The sequence below is a fragment of the Arvicanthis niloticus genome, chromosome 11, assembly GCF_011762505.2.
Source record: "Arvicanthis niloticus isolate mArvNil1 chromosome 11, mArvNil1.pat.X, whole genome shotgun sequence".
NCBI classification, from domain to species: domain Eukaryota; kingdom Metazoa; phylum Chordata; class Mammalia; order Rodentia; family Muridae; genus Arvicanthis; species Arvicanthis niloticus.
This window is the reverse complement of record NC_047668.1, coordinates 36,050,639-36,070,880: the sequence shown is the minus strand read 5'-3', so window position 1 is coordinate 36,070,880 and position 20,242 is coordinate 36,050,639. Positions and strand designations below refer to the sequence as shown.

General features: G+C 42.6%; 1 protein-coding gene and 1 long non-coding RNA gene across 3 annotated transcripts in view; one reads left to right on the top strand and one right to left on the bottom strand.

Annotated features, from left to right (window-relative positions):
* The window catches only part of Sntg2 (syntrophin gamma 2), a 190,311-nt gene that overhangs the window by 8,019 nt on the left and 162,050 nt on the right, over positions 1 to 20,242 (bottom strand). For both annotated transcript variants that reach the window (XM_034514198.2, XM_076942023.1), the window contains 2 exons: positions 10,725 to 10,817; positions 4,173 to 4,283 (listed from right to left, as the gene is read on the bottom strand). In XM_034514198.2, coding sequence (XP_034370089.1) covers positions 4,173 to 4,283; positions 10,725 to 10,817 — 204 coding nt within the window. The remainder of the gene's footprint in view (positions 1 to 4,172; positions 4,284 to 10,724; positions 10,818 to 20,242) is intronic.
* Positions 422 to 10,343, top strand: LOC143443868 (uncharacterized). The gene is made up of 3 exons (XR_013113190.1): positions 422 to 695; positions 4,557 to 4,756; positions 9,570 to 10,343. It is a non-coding gene; the product is annotated as an uncharacterized LOC143443868 (long non-coding RNA).

The following is a 20,242-nucleotide window of genomic DNA, read 5'->3' as shown; positions in this document are numbered from 1 at the left end:
TGGTTGGACCTAGGACTTGAAGCTCACAGGTCTATGAACAGACCTGTCCTCAAACCCAAGCTACACGCTGGTGTCCACTGGCATCCACCTGTCTCACTCTAGAAAGAGCATCCCAGTGTCTAATTATGTTAGTTTTTCCTGCCTTGGGCTCTTTTCTTCCTACCTCTAGCCTTAAGGGAGTTAGCAGCAAAAGCTTCAGAGATCACATTTTAGGGAACAGGCTTCCCACATGCTTGCCTCGCAACAGGGTCAGCTTGTTCATGAAGCTTAGGATGGGAGTTGCCAGAGAGCCTCAGAAACTAGCTCCAGTCCAGAGACATCCTAGATGGGTAACTGTATCATCAAGTTACCACTTGATACAGAGTGTCTTCTGATGGAAGAAGAGTTGCACACTTGCTTAGAGATTACATTGACTTATGTGTTTCTGTTATTAGGGTAGTTCTAATTCCATGGTCACCACAGCAACTCTAATTCCCCAACAGACGGGAAGCACTCAAAATGAAACAACGCCAAAGAAAGCCACCCGCTATTGTGTGATAGCTAAGCAGTGTGAGCAAGCTTGCACGGAAGCAGACTCAAATGACTCTGAGGAACACTGGAACCTAGCACTGCTCTTGAGGGTTACTGTACCCCTGTCTCTACACTTCCTGCTGCAGAGGTCATTCAGCTGTCCCTGCTTCCTCTTCATGAGCAATGTAAGAATCTGTCTAGTGGTGGTTTTGGGTTGTCCACTCCACTTTGCTTCTTTTGACTTCAAAATAGTTTTTCAGTGTGACTAACGAAGCAGCACCAGTAATTCATGCCTGGCATTGGTCTCTGTGGGGAGACTCAGGAGCAGAGTTCTGTTTGCTGCCTGCTCTCAGCTCATGTTGCTTATACCCAGTTCTCTCTGCATCTGACAGGTTTCACTGATTTCCTGATGACAGAGACTACTCTTACAGAGTGAAAATTATGTGCTATTGTTTCTTCCAAAGACAGAATTATTCTTCATTAGACTGTGTTGTGTTACAGGGATACAGATGGGGTATTAGTAGTAAGATGATAGTCTTGGTCTGCAGAGATGAAAGCACTTCATTTTAATAATGAGAATAATTTTCTCCTGAGAAACTTGTAAAACTCTGGGTATATTTGGTAACCCTCTTTCTTTCCCCCCTCTCTTATCCTTCCCCACTCTCTTTCTTCCTTGAGACAGGGTCTCATGTATTTCAGGGTGATCTTGAACTTGCTGTATAGCCAAGGATGAGTTTGTGATGCTCCTACATCTCTCAAATGCTGGGATCGCAGGCATGCCCCACCACACTCAACATTTTACAGTACTTTCTGTATTTCTGTACTAAGTTTCTCTTTCTTCCAGTGTTAACATATAAATTTAAAATGAACTTATTAAATACATGTGCAGTGGACTTCATGCTGCAAAGCTAAACCTATCTAAACCTGCCCGAGAAGCTCAGTCTCAGACACAGAAGAAACCATAGCCAATAAACCCAGAAAAAAAGGCATGGGTGGGGAGTCACATCACAACAGGCATTAGCTGTGGGGGTGGGGACAGTTATTCCACCATTACCCAATACTGCATCTCCTCGTAATCTCGTGGTATGTCATATACCTATTCAGCTAAATAGAACTTCAGGAAATTAAGTCTTTCATTTATGAAGATTTTAGAAGTGGAGGAGATGGCTCAGTTGGCAAAGTGTTTGCCACATAAGCATGAAGATCTGAATTCAGACACTTAGCAACCAAATAAAGACAACATCTTCCATCCCAACACTGGGCAGGTCAAGACAGGTGGATTTCTGGAGCTCACTGGCCAGCCAGTCTAGCTGAATTAGTGAGCCCCAGTCCAGAGAAAACTCAAAAAAATAAGGCAGAGAGGAATTGAGAAAAATGTCAAACATCAGCCTCTGGCTTCTACACACAGTACACATACATGTATGTGCACCCATATGCACATGTGCACATGCCTACATGAACACACATATATGACACATGCATACACACACACACACACACAGAGAGAGAGAGAGAGAGAGAGAGAGAGAGAGAGAGAGAGAGAGAGATCAACTGACTGATTGATCGAATGATTGAGGCTGTGTGCTAATGTCAAGAACACCTAGAGGTCTAATTTCCCTGCTTCATAAGCTATAGCAGCCCCAGATGGAGAGGTTACTTCTGAGTGGAGCGGGGTTGTATAAGGGGAGGCTTCTCCTCTGTTTCTTTCTCTCATCATGGTGAGCTCAGGGCTGTTCCTGCAGAAGCCTCCAAGGCTAGGAGGTGCCCCTGTTCTTGCTTTACTTCAGTTAAAACTTCAGCCTGTTGAGCCTTGCCCTTGCTTGTGTTCCTAGAGAAGCTCTGGTAGTCTGAGATCTGTGAAGGATCAGGGCTGGGCTGCAAATCTGTGCATCTGAATTTGTCGAGACATATCCACACAACTCAGACATTTCTATGTATGTACATAAAATTTTTTATTTTTTTCATAAAAATATCTTCACATGTTGTTTAAAATTTTTAGTTTAAACTAAGTTTAGCTTATTAACTATTATTATAATAATTTAAACTAAATTAAAAATTTTCAGTTTAAAGTTCTTACTTATCTACTATTTATCTTGATGGCCTTTATAAATATTAGCGCTCTCTCTCTCTCTCTCTCTCTCTCTCTCTCTCTCTCTCTCTCCCAAGCAGGATGGAAATCCACATAATCCAAGGTAAAGGGTCACAGAGAAGTTAATGTTCATTTCCCACTCATCACAGGCTGACACATCCTCCCCTTTAATCAACATGGCTAACCTTCAGTTGACTGACTGATGGTTAAAAGATAGGAAATTAAACCTTTAAATGCCACAGTAGCACCTGCTAATGGGGCAGCTCAGATCCCAGGCAAGCATGTGCTGTTTCTTCATGTATGTGTTCCAGGGTACAACAGTGCCTCAAGCCTAGCATGAACTAACATCCTCAGGACCCTGTGGCTCCCAGGCTGAAGGAGTGACAGGCCAGATGCAGGGAAAGGTGACAGGCCCCTCCCTGAAGAAATCCTGAAAGAAAAGTGCTACAAATCACTCCCTGCTCCACTCTCCCCACAGTAATCCCTACATAGACACAGGACTTGGCTCATAGAGGTTGCAACCTCCTGAAACAGCCCAATGTGCTGAGAGTCTCATCCCCTCACTTTTAGCCTAAACACAGGAGTCCTCAGCTAACCCTAGTTTAGGGCTTCACAGGTTGTCCCCACCTGCTCCAGAGCTTCACGCCCTTCCTCCAGCTCATGGCTTTAAAGCTTTTAAGTTTCCCCTAGCTTACCACCTCAAGCCATAGTCTGCCCTCACTGCAGAGCGCCACAGCCCTCCCACCTCCACCTCAGGAACCCAAAGCCTGAATGTTCCATCTAAGGAACCCATAGCCTCCCACCTCCCTTCAGGACTCCACACCCTTGCACTGTCCACAGCCTGCCCAGTATGTCCCTCTACCACTAGCCAATTCTCCACCCAGAAAAGCCAAGCGATTCTATATTATTTCTCTTCTTCATAGAAAGCAGTTCTGAAACATTCTTTCTTGGAGCAAGACAAGGGCAGGATAAAAATAGACCCTAATCCTTCACCGATAACAATGTCACGTGGGTTATGATGCTCAGGTTAATTTCATAAGAAAGAAATTCAAGGAAAGAGGTGACATTCTTCTGTCTTTAAACAATGTGTATTCATTTCACACATACACATCTTTTAATGCACTAAATTTATACTTTTGTTTGACTTTAGTTTGTATTAAAGCTAGTTTGTTGATGGTGACATATTTATGTAAGGGTATGAAGAAAGTCTACCTATTAATAATAAAGAGATACCTCAGTGTAGTACTTCTGAAAGGGACAGGGGACTTCTTCCTACGTTCAGTGCTGCAGACATTCTATCAGACAATGCAGCTTGCAAAACCCCTCAATTAGATTTTGGCTTCTAGAGCATTTTCAAGCTTCGACTTCCTGCTGCTATTTACTAAGCAAATTGTGGATTTTGTTAGAATTAAATACTTTGTTTCATCTGTCACAATTTCAGGTCGCAAGCTCTCAATGGAAAAGTATCAGCCCTGAGTTTAAGTTGACTTCTAACTCTGGGCTGACCTTGTTCCCTCTCAGGCAGCCTTTCCTCAGCCTGTGTGTCTATGAGTGTAGGGTACACAGGTACTACCTTTGTTTCAATCTGCTTGGTGTCCAGATTCTGAAATAGCAGCTTTACTCGAGTTTTCCCATCATCTGAAGATCCCTTAAGCTGAGAGAACTTGAATCTCCAGAGTACGTTCTGCAGAGAGATGAAATAAACGAGTGACTTAAAAGCAGGGTTATAGTTAATTAATCAACTTATTTAATTAATATCTGTTAATAATGTAAAGCACCTATTGGGTAACTGGCACTTGTTCTGACATGTCCACCTTCAGTGTGCAAAGGCTGACCCCATGTCTATCCAGCTCCGGGTCTCATACTGGCCTCTCTAGTCCTCACCTTGCTTCTTCCTGGCTTTTCTGTACCTACCCTAGAAGGTTCCTAAGACCATTGCTTCCTTCTTTGCATACAGAACTATGAAGTCAACTGAAGGCACATGTCTGCCCTGTAAGATACTCACCCGTTAAAACGGAAAGCTGGTGGACCACCCCACCATGGCTACATCCTATCATTCAGCCTTGGGTTCCAAAGAACCAACAGGAGGACACAGGCAGCGCTGCCTTCCACCACTACCTTAAGTGACGCTCGAGTGCTTGTTGAGGTGCTTCAGAGGTAAGATGTGTTATCTCAGTCCTTAGGAGGCTAAGGTGGGAAGGTACCCACAAGTTAGAAGCCAATCTGGTTCACATAGTGAGCTTCAAACCAGCAAGGGCTACCAAGGGAGGATCTGCCTCACAAAACAAGAAAACACAATCTTTGTTGTCCTGGAAAAATACCAATGGGGATTAGCAATGTTTGAGCAACATTGTTACAGGTTGCTTCTATTGCAAACATCATTTTCTAAAAGAACAAAGCATTTTCAGTGTTAGGCAGACAAGGAAGAGGGGACTGAAAAGTCTCAAAAACGGCTCTGTCCGTGTGCCAGGCCATCCCACTGGCCTCAGGATTCCTTTTGAGATTCTTGGAGGTTAACTGAGGACATGGATCAACAGGAAAGTCTTGGAGCTCATGCTGTGTTTATACTTCAAGACATTTGGACTCCACAGAACTGTTCATTCTATCCTTGTGTTTCCCTGAGGCCGAACCTCTGCCTGCTCTGGCAGATCTGAGTACCAGGCTGTTTTCAGAGCAGGAATTTAGAGGACATGAAAAGTTTCACCCTGGTCACAGCACAAGATCGCCAGTTTCAACATGTAGCCCTTATTTGGGGCGAAGGAAAACAATGATGTTCTGCTTCTCCTGTTTTGGGGTATGTTACAAAACGTCCAGGCCCACATGAAGAATGGGGTGGTCAGCAGGCTTATTCCGGTTTTTTTGTTTTTTTTTTTTCATTTGAGCCTTGGGTCCTCAGCATGGTGATGCCAGAAGCATCTTGGGATGGTGGACACTTACCTAGCTCACTGTCTTCAATGACTCATGATCATTCGTCTCAATGTTCAAACTTCCAAGCTTTCTTTCATGCACTTAAAGTGTAATCTTTTATTTAAAAAGAAAACGACTTCTGAAAACCGTGAATACTATTTCTGCCTGTGGTCTAAGTAAGCTACTTAATCTCCAAACACCGAGCCCTTCTGAAATATGCAGTTGAGCCTCTGTACACAGATCTGGGTTTGCAAGCTGGGAACTCAGAGCCCAGATTGGTTGCTTAGAGATCATGACACAAATTGTGCTCACTTTGGTTCAGACATCAGGACGGATTTGAAATTGAGTCCCACTGGAGTAATAAAGGCTGGGGGGGGGGGGGGCGCATCTCAACACTCAGCTTTCGGTCATGGAGCAGGAAGGTATCTTTGTGTGGTTTTAGCAATCAAAGCACATATATATATATATATATATATATATATATATATATATATCACAAACATATATATGTATGTATACATATACATCATATACATATGCATATATAAATGAAATATATGACCATTCCTTTGCTTTCACCATTGGCAATTTAAAAGACAGCCACTGCTCACCACTTCAAAACTACTTGGGGCTTTAATATATTGAGGGTAGAAAGTGAGATGGATACCTATTTAGAATGCCTGGTCGGATCCACAGAGACTGTGACACTTGAATCATGGTGTTTTGCTTCCACTAGCAGAATGAGCTCAATACCTTAGTCACTTCCTTTTCCTTTTGACTTTGGTCTCTGTGCTTCTACCTCCTCCTGTCTTAACCTTATAGAATTATGGGATTCCAGCCTGGAAAACAGGCTTCATAGGCACCAGCCCAGTATGGAGCAACCAGATCTGCACTGAGCAATTTGGAGTATTGCTGCTACGAGCAGGAGGCATCCAGGAGGCAAGAAAAGCAGACTTCCACCATTCCAGGAATGCTCCAGTTAGTGGCACCAGAATTATTTGCTCCCTCCAATCTTGAGTGGCAGAAAATTCTGGAGTGTGGCTTATTTCAGAGAGGGACAGAGCCCTGGAGTGCTCAGCCCTGCGCTGCTGCTGTAATCCCACTAGAGGCAAAGCCGGGCATTCACACTGTTCATGATAGCTGGTGGAGGAAGAAGATCTTTTTTGGGTATCTGACTGTTCTTTATTTTATATATGTGAGCCTGGAACTCAGAGGGTAAAGAGGAGTAGTCAGTCTCTGCTTTACCTTTTCATTCCCCGCTCTTCCCCAACCTCCATGGACCATGACAAGACCAGAACATCAGTTAGCATCAATCTACAGAGCAAAAACTGTGTTGACTGACGTTCTCATGCCAGCTAGCTTGTAGACACGTCAGGTCCAAGGTTGAGGCCATATACCTAGAATGGTGTTCTAGCTTATTCTCATTTTGATGACTTTAACATATCATCCTAGAAGTGGACAAATGGTGGTCTTTTCATTTAGTATCAGGGTAGGACACATGCTTGGCTATGTCTCCTGCCCTTCCTAATTACTCCTCATGCTAGTGAAATAGCTTATACAAATAGACTGATGCTCGGCAACAGCTGCTCGTCTCTCCCTGGTAAAAGAGGAGTGGGAGCTACAGAACAGAGCCATTAGTGTATGAGGGACAACTATGTGGATATCCACTAAACCAAAGTTATCAGAGTCCTAGCACTGTGTGTGTGTGTGTGCGCGCGCGTGTGCTCCTAAGGATGGAACTTAAGGCCTTGTGCATGTTATCATGCTTTCACACCAAATCATATTCCATTCTCAAATTGTGTTTTCTTAGGCCTGTGATAAGGAGAGCTACTGCCAAGTCATGGATCTAGCCATGACTCAGCAGTGACACAGAAATGAACTGGTTCAACAGTGTGCAGCCTCGAAAGAGTCTTCTCATCACATTCCTTCTCTCCGCTCTCTGTCTCTGTCTCCATCTCTGTCTCCTTCTCCTTCTCCCCCTCTTTTGCTTTCTCTCCCTCCCCTCTTCTGTATGTAGGTAGGCATGTGGAGGCCAGAGGGTTAACCTCAGTTATTCTTCAGGTGCCATCCACTTTGTTTTTTTTGAGACAGGCCTGTCATTAGGTTGGAACTTACTAAATAGGTAAGGCTGGTTGCCAGTTAAGCCCCAGGGATTGACCTGTCTTTGCCTCCTCTGGCTTCCTTATGTGGGTTCTGGGGCTAGACCTCATGCTTACAAGTATGCTCAGTACAGACTGAGGCATCTCTGACCCTATCCTTATCCATGGCATTCTGGGTAAAGGGCAGCCTACTTTGTGTAGCCCAAGGGGGCATTAAAGCTTGACATAAATTTTAATGTTTAATGGTCAAGGTTCAGACTGATTAGATAGTCTGTCACCCAGGGAGTCCAGTCCCCAAGGGCTGTCATGTGCTGCATTATGAAACAAATGATACCATTCATAACTGTTGAAAGGTTAATTTTTAGGGAAAGATGCTAGATTAAATGTGAAGGCTTATCCTCAGAGCCCCATTTGAGACCTACCATGGGAAGTAAGGACATTGCCTGGTAAAAAGGAAGACAAGGGGGCAGGAAGGGATTTAAAAGGGAAGAAAGGTGGCTGATGCATGACTTAGTTGATACTGTGTACTGTGGGTTCAATGCCCCCACAAGAGCAAGGGGGCCTGCAACCATGAGGCCGAAGATGCTGCTTGTAGCCTGTACAGAGCAGCTTAGATCTTCCCACAGATCCTTATAAAAGCAGGAAGGGAGCTGCAGAATATGAGACGCCTCTTCCGAGTCATTAGGAACCACAGGCTCCTCCCCTGCACTTGTTGCCCCGGCTGCACTCCAGAAAGTGGGTAGACATGGTAAGATTCTCACAAATGGCCTCCTGAAAAATCTTGTGTGTACTGTCCTAGTCCCCTGGAGTGACAAGAAGACTGGCTCACCATAAATAAATCAAAGACAGAAGCACAAGTGGACAGTCAGTGGAATCTCCAGCAGGCGGTAGGACTGGTGTCCTGTGCTTTGCTCTTCCTAGGTAAGGGCCTTGGCCAGGATCTATTCCAGGATATTGCCAATGGCAGTACAAAAGACACACATAGAATCCTTCAGACTATGTGGAGGTAGACCATGCAAACCTGCCCTTAAAGTAGCATTCTGAAGGTTAGATTTGGTGCCCTGAAGTGTGTAATACTGTGCATGTCAGAGAGGAAGAAGCAGAAACTACATGGAAGGCACTTCTTCCTCCAAGGTAGATGCTGTAACACCTTATGCACCCCAGAAGGACATGTGAGCAAGAACATTCAGGTCTGGCTTCTAGATCACATTAGTAGCAAGTGCAGGTCCTGTATCTGTGCAGGTGCCATGGTCACAGAAAGGTACAGTGGCAAGAACCCTTGATAAGGATCAAGAAGTCATTTGCTCACTGACTCTGTGCTATAAGCATGAATGGCCTTTGATGCTAGATGCAGAATTAAAACCCACTCTTGATATTTCATTTTTATGTAACTGCATTTTATTATTACCACAATCACCATGTGAGTCTATGGGAGAAACATCATGGTAATTTCCTTGCAAGGAACTGAAGTGAGAATGTTTGTAGTGAGTTTTCAGGTCCAGGGTTCTGTAACAAAAGCAAGTTCCTTTCTGTCTCAGGATTTCTCTACCTCTGCACACAGACTGCTTGAATATTCTGTGTGGTGCCTATTCTGTTCATGGCAGGTGCTAAGCAGCACTTTGGGCCCCCATCATGGACATCCCGAAGTGGAAGAGTATAGTACCCTTCCAGGTACTGGTGATGAAAATCCTTCTCCAGACATCTCCATGTGTCCCCTAGAGGGCAGACTTGTCCTGGTTGAAATCTTTGTTCTGGCAGAAGGAAGGGCATGCTTGGTTGGAAGAGGTCTAAACAAAGTTGCTGTCTGGGAATACTTATCAACTGGTTGAGAGACTGGGTTACACAGAGCATAGCCTACAAGGCTCAGATATGGAAGTTTGAAAACAGCCATGAGAAAAAGATTGCTGGGTTTTAGAAGCCTTCCATGAACCTTTATTTCTTCAGTGTGGAACCTTTATTTCTAGGAACAAGAGGAGGCCAAAGCTGAGCCTTCACAGGGTATGCAGAAAGCAGGATTCTGGAAATGTCCTTATGGTTAGTAACAGAAACGAAGACAAGATCCAGTAGAATCCATATGTATGAAAGAGCTCAAGCGTGAGGTCCCAAAGACCAGACCATGTTGCCATCATTCATGTCAAATGGCACATCACCAAACTGAAGCTTTATACAAGAAAACTCCAACAGTCCAGAGTGTCCTAAGTGCTAAGCCTCAGCAACCAATCTGAATGGAACCAAGCTTGCCCGAATGGACAATAGGGACACCCTTTCTGCTTTGTTCTGCAAGAGAAACCACAGGAAGCTGCTTCCTGTGAGCCATGGGGTTCTGTAGCATGGGGCCCCTTGATCCAACTCAAGCCACCCACAGAAACCACTCTTCTGCTCTGTAGATCTGCAGTGGGCTGTTACGCTTTGTCCTTGCTAATAAAAGCCAATGAGATCCCCAAACTAAATCTACTGGTGTCCTGAGTTCACAGCAACATGGCTCACAGGCATGCTTTGTCAACCACTCATTGTAATTAGCAAAGTAGGTTTTTATAAATATTATGTGCAAGAGCATTGGCTCCTCACATTGGCAAAGAATTTCTTCACATTTATGTAATCTGGAGAGTCCTCAGATGATGATGGAAATGATCCAGTGATTTCTACTCCTCACACAGGCGGCTTTAATCAATAAGGGCTGGAATCAAGAACAGCTTTCCATTCCTGGATGCAGTCTACTAACATGCAGAGCTTACTCTCACCAAAGCCACTCAGGTTTTAATCAAGGGTTTTTTTTTTTTTTTTTTTTTTTTTTTTAAACTATGTTCTATTGTTGTGGGTTTTTGCCTTCAGAGAGATTATGAAAACCCATCCTGTGTTTTCCTCTCTCTCCTTCCCTCCCCAATTCTTGTCTGTCTGTCTCTGAATCATAGTTGCCAAACACTATTTCACTGGAGTTTTTGCTGCATGGGTTCTAGGGCTTGTAAACACCCAGGGGCCCCAAACTAGCAAGTACGAAGGCAGATCATCTAGGCAGACCTTTGGTTGAAGCACAGCCGGTGGGAGCTGCCTGCTCTCAGACATATCTGAGTGAGTGCAAAGTAACAAGTACAGATCCACAGGAATTCGCTGCATCTTACCTTTGTTTTACCGTCAAAGCAGGTGAATCCCAGAGCAAAATCCACCGTGAAGCACAACATTTCTCCTTGCCAGCTGCACAGATAGGTTTTTGACTAGAAAAGAGTATTAATTTTGAGTGAGTGTTCTGCAACAGTTCAGGTTAACTACAGGAAGGCAGTTGGCACAATAGCTACTTTAGCCAAAGTACACCGTTTTTAGTCTGAAGACACCAACTATGTAGAATAAAAAGGCAGGTTTGGGGGTTACAGGGAACTGCAGAGACACGGGTAGGCACTGAGATCCTCCTTGCTTTTCGTTTTCAGACAGACAGAGGGTGTCTTTAAAGGCATCAACTAAACAAAACCAAATCATTAAAACATTTCAACAGATATCTGTTCTCCAAGGTACTTAAAAAAAACACTCACTGGAATATCTATGTGATTTAAGTGTTTCACAGTAGTCTAGGACATATAAAGGGCATATAGAAAGAAACAGTCTTAAAACTGGAAAAGTTGTTTTTGTCAACTTCAGTCTGCAGGTGAAGGTACCCAAGTCTACAGATGATCTGAAGCCATCATTTCTGTGGGGGGATAATCAGGGTGCTTTTCACAGGATAGAGATGAAAGGACGATGATGGGGCAGGACTTGATTATCTGACTCTCTGATGTATGTACTCAACACTGGGAAGTCAGGAGGAGCCCATCTCACATCTCACTGCTCCTTATTCCTCTACCCAAGGTGCCCTGGGCACCCTCTGCACTGTTACTGACTCTGCTGCTCAGATCCGCTGTATTATATTCTCATCCTAGTAACAAGACAGATGCCTTGAATATCATTAAAATATATCAAAGATCCCTGGTGAGGTTGTCACTACATCTTGGCTCCATTCTCTCCTTCACCTCTCACAGGGGTACAGAGAGCAGGCCCACAAAGAGAGGACCCTGTCCAACATGGGTTGACAACCCTTCCCCTTTCTCAGCCTTCAATCAGCTTCCAGATGCTTCTAGGTATTCATAGCTGATCCCCCAAACCATGCACAGAGCAGCTGCCCACTGCCCACTATGCAGGCTATGAGTGTTTTGATGCTGGTAGGAAATGGAAGTTCAAATAATGGCTCCAGCTCTTCCCCTAGCTCACCTTCCTTAACTTGACTCAAAGCAGAAGAAGTACTGAACTTCCTTTTGCAAGTCCATGGCCATTTATGTCCTCATAGGTTTTAGGACTCACTACATGTCTAGAATTTAAACATAGTGATTATAAACTAGGAGAAAACATTTCTAGGGGATGATTGCATTCGTGTATCCCAAGTCTCCGACATCATGAGAACAGCAGAGCTTGGATACAGTGGCTTCAGCCTGGTTTTTGGAGGGCAGGAAAACACTGTTGTAGAATGTTACAAACTCATGTGCTTCACCAGCGCCTCAGGGTCTCCGGAAGGACAGGGGAGAGATATGGAAGGCTCATGGAGAGACTCAGCTCTGTGGAATCTCACAGTAGAGCCAGCCATTGGTTGCCAGGCACATAGCCTCTCCTCATTCAGTTCTTCAAAGTCTGGCATGGTGTGTGTGAAAGGAGAGAATGGAGCCAAGATGTAGTGACAGCCTCACCAGGGATCTTTGATGTGTTAGGTCTCAGCATCTCCATTGTGTTGTATATTAACTCCTTTTCTTTAACATGTAGGAAAAAACCTCAAGTTAACATCTGTTTCCCAGTCCTCCAAGAAGAGTCGGCCTCGTGGTCCATTTAGTGGGAGAAGGGTATCAGAGAAGTGGTCATGAACGTGGCCACTTTAAAAGTACCCTTATGGACTGCTTACATGTTAAAAATATATCAGCAGCTTAAACATTTTAATGTAACTGATAGGGAGAATTTTTATGACACATTTGGAATTGTTCAAGATATATAGGCTATAAGAATGACTTACTGAATAGCATTAGATTTGCTATGTAAAGTATGGATAAAAGTTACACACAGAACACTTTGACTGGCTGCAGTCAGGGATGCAACAGCATGGCACACAATGACCCACAAAACAATGCTTCATGGTGACTGTGGCATAGAACACCTAGCAAAGCTCTGTGAATAAATTACTGTGCTCAGGAGAGATGTACCAAATGCCTCCTGCTACAAATGCCCAGACGTTCGAACAAGTTTGCAGAGCATTTTAGAACATATTATATGAAAATGTCAGAGAGGCCTTAATAATAGCTCAGAGTATATGGCTGTGAAGGTCAGCGTCAGAGCAAAAGAAAAGGCAGCAACAAAGAATAGCCAGTGTTTAAGAAAAACATAAAAAACCTCAAGCACAGAATCACCTGGAGTTTTTGTTAAAAAAAAAAAAAATCCCAAGACAAAAACCAAATGAGAACACTAGTGATCAAAAATGCCTTCTCGAATTTGTCCTGGAGAAAGAGCCTTATTGCCTAGAGATGGTGCAGTTAGCCCTGTGCAATTGCTCATGTCCAAGGAGGAGACTGTGGAAAGAATTAACAGCTTGTCGGGTAGAGTACTGCTTAACTGTCATACCAGCTTTTAGGAGGCTGAAGCAGGAAGACTGTTAGCATGGGCTAGCTTAATAAAATGAAGATGCTAATGGTGATTATGATAAAGACATCAACACAAGCAACCTGGAAAAGTCCTGGCTCAAACACAGAAAAGCAAGGAACAGCTCTGATTACATCCCCCTTTCCAAGCTTGTTTGTATCTGTGAAGGCTGCAACACGTAGTGTCCTTTTGGGTGTTATTTTTCTGCCTCCCATGTGTGTGTGTGTGTGTGTGTGTGTGTGTTTATGAATGTTTTTAATATATGAATGTATGTATGCCTCTATCTGTGTCTCCCTCTTTCTTCCCTTCCCTCCTCTCTTCCTCCCTCTCCTCTCCCCCTCCCCTCCCTTCCCCCCTTCTCTTCCTTTCTCCTCCCTTGATTATGGGAAACTGCTTTCAGTTCTTTTCTAAATATTTGGTTGAATTCTTCAGTGAAAACATCTGGTCCAGATATTTCTTTCTAGGGAAAGATTATCTGCTTCACTTTGATGGAGTCCTTGACTTTTGTCACGTGCTCTATGTATTCAGAGCTCCACAGAGCCTGTCTACAAGAACACTGCCATGGTCTTTTTCTTTCCTGGTTCAGGCAATTTATGTTCTTTCCTCTTTTTCTTTCTTTCTTTCTTTCTTTCTTTCTTTCTTTCTTTCTTTCTTTCTTTCTTTCTTTCTTTTCTTATGAGCCTTTGTACAGGCTTGTCAAAGTTAATGATATTTACAGAGAGCCAACTTTGTGATTTGTCTTAATACTTCTCTGAAACATTAATGACATAATGTTTTTACGTATTTGAGTATGTTCCTGCCATCTTTCCATTACTACTTACTATTTCCAATTTGGTTGGAGAACCAAATTTAAATGGCTTCAGTTCTTATCAGTTTTCTGTGGTTACTTCATAGTCTGGGTGTGGTCTATGTTGGTGTACGTCTCATAACCCTTCAAAATAAGTTCCCGTCAGCCCCTGTTCAGTGGGATGCTCCACAAAGGCTTCTTGTGCTTTGCTGTTGGTTTGTTTCCTTCAGCCCCATTAGCCTTTACTTCATATATTTTGCAGTTCTGTGTCTGGTGAACATAATACATTGCCGAGTCTCCTTGGTCAGGGAGTTGGCTGCTCATCTTCCCATAATTCCTGCTGTTGTAGCATTCTTTGTGTTGAAGTCTACTAGATTTAATGTCCACTACCCTTTCTTCCCTTTGACCCAAGCCACAGGGTGATATTTGGGGCAGCGTCTCTGTAGACATCATATAGTTGGGTAGTACTTGCTATATGTGTAACTCATTTATTTATATGTTTGTTTATTTATTGGCTTGTTTGTTTAATCGTTCACACAGCTTTTAATTGATGGGATTTGTGATGCTTCAGTTTCTACCTACCGTTTCCTATCTATTTGCTTCCTTTCTGCTTAATGCCATGTTGGTTAGGAAAATGTTAGCATTCTCTCTCTCTGTCTCTCTCTGTCTCTGCCCCCCCCCTTGCCTGAAGGGTTTTGAGTTTTGTCATGGCTGTCCTCACCTGAGAGACTTACAGAGGCATCACCTGTGTCCACATGGCTTTCCCTCTCCACTCACTTGGTCTTGGTGTAAGCATTTTCACTATGCACATTTGGACTCAGACTGGACAGTTGAGTACGGCTTTTGCTTCAACCAGGACACATGATGATCTCTATCCTTCTCTTCCCTCTTCCCCAGCGCTCTGGGTTCCCACTCTTGTTTCCTCTTTTCTGTTTAGAGAAATTCTCTCTATCTAGTCCATTTCAGAATGTCTGCCAGGGACAATTCATCTTCATTCCCCCTTAATTAGGAAATTGCTGGAAAGACATTTTTCATCTTTGAAAGGTATTTTCAATAGCTCTGGAATCTGCAAGACATTGCCTTTTGTCCTGGCACTTAAATATTGGTACCCTTCCATCTGCCATCATCATTCTTTTCTTATGAGAAATTTCATGTAATCTCAATTATTTTGCTCTGTTATCTTCTATTCTCTGGGGCTGGTTTCAAGATAGTTTCATGTTTTTATTTTGTTTTCTGAGGTTTAATCACTGCAGGTCTTGTTGGTGTGGGCTCTGGTTTTCTGAGGTTTAATCACTGCAGGTCTTGGTGTGGGCTTCATTTGGTATGTCTGTTTACAGTCTGCTCACCTCTTAAGTGCACAGGATTCTATCTTTGAAAGTTTGAGCCATAATTTCTTTGAGTATATCTGTCTTTCCTGCTTTTTCCTCTCAGGTCTCTGGTCACAGGCATTACACCTCAGTCTGCTTCTTGAATCTGCCTTCCTTACTCTCTTCGTTACTCATATAGACAGTTTTGTCAGCTCAGATTTGGCCTCAGTCCTTCCCTCTGCCCTTATCTTACCTCACTGGTTGAGCTTTTAATTCAGTCACAATAATCCCCACATTTACACTTTCTATTTTCTTCTTTCTCTCCTCTGTTGCGTTAGATCTCCTTTTGCTCATGATATTTTTATTTACTAGAATATATTCATACTCGCTTTTTGAAGCATATATTTTAAAGCCACAGCTGCCCTCAACTCTTTCCCAAAATAAGTTTAACATTTCTGAATTTCAATGTTGGCACCTGAGGACTGTCTAGCAAGTCTCTGAGATGTTCCTAGGTCTTGGCACGACAGGTGGTTTTCTTTTGCAGTCTGGGGAGTTTTGTCTTATGAGATGTCTGATCTTAGGCAAATGTTCTGTTTAAACCAATTCCTTGATATTGTTTCAGCAGGGGAGAGGGTGTCAGGTGTGCTAGACACCCATTCCCCTCTTGCCTTCTATGGATCCTCTGGATTCTTTGTTTGCCCTTGATGAAGACAAAAATCCTGGCCATCTATTTGTCTGCTGGGAAGGATGTTTGGGCTTGCCCATAGCTGGCAAAAGTGGAAATCCTGGCTCAAGAAAATTTCCTACCTCAAAGCCAAACCATAAAACAGGTTCAGGGCTTGAAAACCCTGTGAACCATGAAATTTTAGTAAGCAGGCAATACCCATCATATGCTGGGAGCCAGGGGTTACAAAACAACCTGGCTTATCTCTCACTTTGCAATTTACTTTTAATAAGTAGTAATATTAATGATAATAAAGAAACAATTTCTGAGCCTGGTAAAGCCAGGCTCTTCCTGGTCCTATTTGCTAGTACTACAAAACCTGATTCTTCGATTCTGCATGGCACAGTCTCGTGTACTCTCAGATACTGAGCTGAAGGTTTCTGGTCACCAAACTCTTACAGCAGTAGGACTGTTGTAGCTGTTTTACATTGATTAGTTGCTATGCAGATGATTTCTGTTTACTAGGCTGCACCTCTAGCTTGAGAGTCTTCTGAGCCTGCCTGTTGGCAGCTCCTGGGTTTTCTGGTCATAGCTTCTTCAGTTCTAAATGTGAGAAAATGAAGCAGAAAGAAACCCAGGAATCAGCCACTTGTTTCTTTCTGTCCAAAGGCCTCTGGCTAGTCAGTTTCTGCCATGGTTCAGATGTAACTGTTCCTGGAATAGGTGGATACATTTAGTAGTTGGTCCTTAGCTGGTGGCCCTATTTGGGGGAGAGTATAGAAGCTTTAAGACGTGGGACCTAGCTGATCACTAGAGGTGACTCTTTGGAGGATATTTTGTCCCTGTCACTTCTTGTCCTTTTCTCTGCTTTGTGGCTGCTACAAGCTAAGCAGCTTTGTCTACAGACACCACCTACCCACATCATGATATTCGATCTCATGACTGGCCATGAAGAAGTGATCTTGAACTGAACTCCCTGAAACCAAAAGGTAAAGAACATTTCCCTTCCATGGCTCTGCCAGGTGTTCTGTGGTAGTTACATAGAAACTACCACTGTTTTCCTGTTTTCCTACTCTCAGATTTACCCTATATATTATGTGTAATATCTAGGGTTTTATTCTCACTTAGTGGAAACAGAAAGGGGGCCTATGGTACTCTTTAGAGGTAATAGCTTCATAAGAGTATTTCCAAAAATTTTATTTTTAGTTTTTGGTCACAACTGGATGTAATGATTTAATAAAAACATTTAACAACAATCTCCTGCTATTGAAATTCCAGTGTAGGTTTTCTGTGACAATCCCTTGGATTCTTCCACACACAGTTCTTTCTAGAAGAGGAAGCAAGCACATAGCTAGGCTTTCCCTCCTTTGCAGTGGCCACAGTGGTCCTGTCTACTGCAAGTCTACGCAGGAGCACAGGAAAGCATAATGCAGCCTGGTGGGCTATGAAGCCAGTGGGCTCTGCGTGCTTCTGTCTGAGCTATATTCAGGGACCATCCCAACCTCTTTTACTTGTCCTTGAGAAGTGAATGAATCCTTCCCCCTTCCATATCTCAAACATATACCTTACTTATTAGCTACAGTGAACGATGTACAGAGAACCTGTCATCTTCAGTATGATAGGACAGACTCTGTCCTTACCAGAAAATTCAGAGATTGGGTTTGGAGCTGGCCCATGTCCTTACTAAGTATGGACCACTTGTTAAGGCTGTGGAGGACCCAGTGTATGGATGATTTTCCACAGATACCGCATCATAGAGAAACTGAGGCTCAAGCTGAGAGCTATGAGAACCGCAGATCTTGCGCTGCCCACTGTGCAGAGCTGCAGGCTTCTTCTGCTAGCTTCTTTTTGGGCACAGTGTGCCTGTTGCCAGTCAAGACTCCCAGGCCCTGGGAAGGCACAATCAGAAAGGTTCTGAATACCTACCTATGCTTTCATCTCCAAATGCCACTCCAGAAAATTACATGTGTGGTAGTAGCAGGAAAATCAAGATAATTAAAGATTAAAATAGCTCTTTGTACGATGGTGGGTTGTGAACTAAATCAGACTGTGCTAAAATGTAGTTTTAAATAGCACATTTGGGTTCATTTTCACATATTAAAAAATATTCACACTCTGGTACCATTAAATAAACAAAGGCCTGGATATTAGCTTTTGAAATATCATAGAGAACATGGAAGAATGTTTAAATAGAGGCTGATAAGTAACAAAGTAGCTGAAGAAGCAATTCTTTTCATTGAGAGCAGCAGGAAGCCTGGGGCTGTTTGGAGACACCAGGGCAGGGAAGAGATTGAAAGGCAGCTGTTGTAGAAGCCCTTCTCAGGGCAGCACAGACATGGGGCAGCCTTCAAACCCTGGCTCACTCTATCCACTTTCAAGTTATAGTAGAAGAACTATGCTAAGTTCTGCAGATCCTACCCTCTCAGTTACCTAGGTGGCAGGTATCTTAGTTACATTTCAAGATGCACAGCTTGCCAAAGCAAAGGGAGGTGCTCACTGTCCTTGTTCTGGGGCCTGCTCTTAATCCTGCTACACACCAGCAGAGATCAGAGCTGCAATCACAAGGGGTCACATCCCTTCTGCATTGTAAACTGCTCCCCTGGAAAGTATGCTGTGATCCTAAGTCAAGTGAACACAGGCTAAATGGAAGGTTTACAGTGATAGACGTGGACATTAAATAAAAACTACAGGTACAACCCAACATTGTGCTGTGATGAACTAGAAAAAGAAGAAAAACGAGTAGAATAGAAATCTTCAAAAAGGAAAAAGATAAGCAAGATCAAAAGAAATGTAAATAAAGGAGAAAAGAGAAAAACAGCATAGAACATTTATAGACTCAAAACCTTAAAAAAAGATTCTTTTAAAAGAAAGCTCCAAAGTTTAGACGCAAATAGCCAAAGTCAGAAACCAAACAAGACATAGAGTTACTAATTTTGCAGAAATAAAAATACTATAAGAAAATGCTAACAATTTCACAGAAATAAATTAGATAAATCAAATGAAATGGATGTGTTCCTATGAGACACACAGTCTTCTAACCACTCTGCTTTACTGGTAAATGCTACCAAACATCTAAAAAAGAATGAAAATCTCTTAAAAACTTAAAAATTGGTGTTTCTAGACTTGTCCCCTGAGATCTGCATGATCTTGGTGCCAAAGACAAAACCTCTCCAGGAGAAGAGTAAAGATCATTGTTTCTAATGGATATACTCATGCCCAAGTTCACCACAAGCAAGAACAGCCTGAATTCAACAACACATTCCAACCATTACATACCGTGACAAAGTGGTATTTATCTCTGTTAAAAAAGATAGTGTGGCATCAGAAACTCAAACAATGTCCTGTAGTATATTAAAATGGAGGGAGGAAACTATCATTTCAGTTCACCTAAGAAAGGTACTGGCACAATCCAAAACCATCCTTTGATTCAGGCAAAGAGAGCACTGATACACATACACATACACATACACATAATGAAACAGCCACATCTAAGAAGGGCTGCGTGTGAAATCTCACAGCTAACACCAGTGGTGAGAGGCTGGGAGGTTTTGTATCTCTGAAAGAAACAAAAGGCGTTCAAACCGGAAATAGAGAAAAACATAAATTCATCTTTGTTCATAAATGGCATGAACTTTTATGCAGAAAAATCTTTAAAAAATCAACAAAATCCAACAGTTTTCATGCATAAAAAGTAAGCATTGAAAGCCAATTATGCTTCTACATGCCAATCATAAACAGCCTTGAAAAAGCATTCATCTCATTTTTAATTACATGACAAAAAATAAAATACAAGAATTAGTATAGTCAAGTAACAAAATACTAACCAATGAATAAAGTATTTAAAATAAAATATTTAACCAGGGAACTTAAAATGTCATATACTTAAAACTTTAAAAGTCATCTTGTGTTTCTACATCAGGAGATATAATGTTGAGGTGTTAATACTACTCAGACCCATAAAATCCCCAAAGACACTTTCATATGATTATAAAAACTGTTGCAATCAGGCTGTGCTCTAAGTTAGTCTAATTGTGTAAACTGTTGTTTTTTGTTTGTTTGTTTGTTTGTTTGTTTTGTTTTTGTTATCTTCTTAGAGAGGATTCGTGCCTTGTTCTGAGATACTCCATTTTAAAAGCAGTACTTCATTCCAATTTGCATGCAAGCACAGAGGCAGGAGGACTCTGCTTTAACCTTGCTATAATCTTAAACATCATCCATCCACACACTCCAGTCATT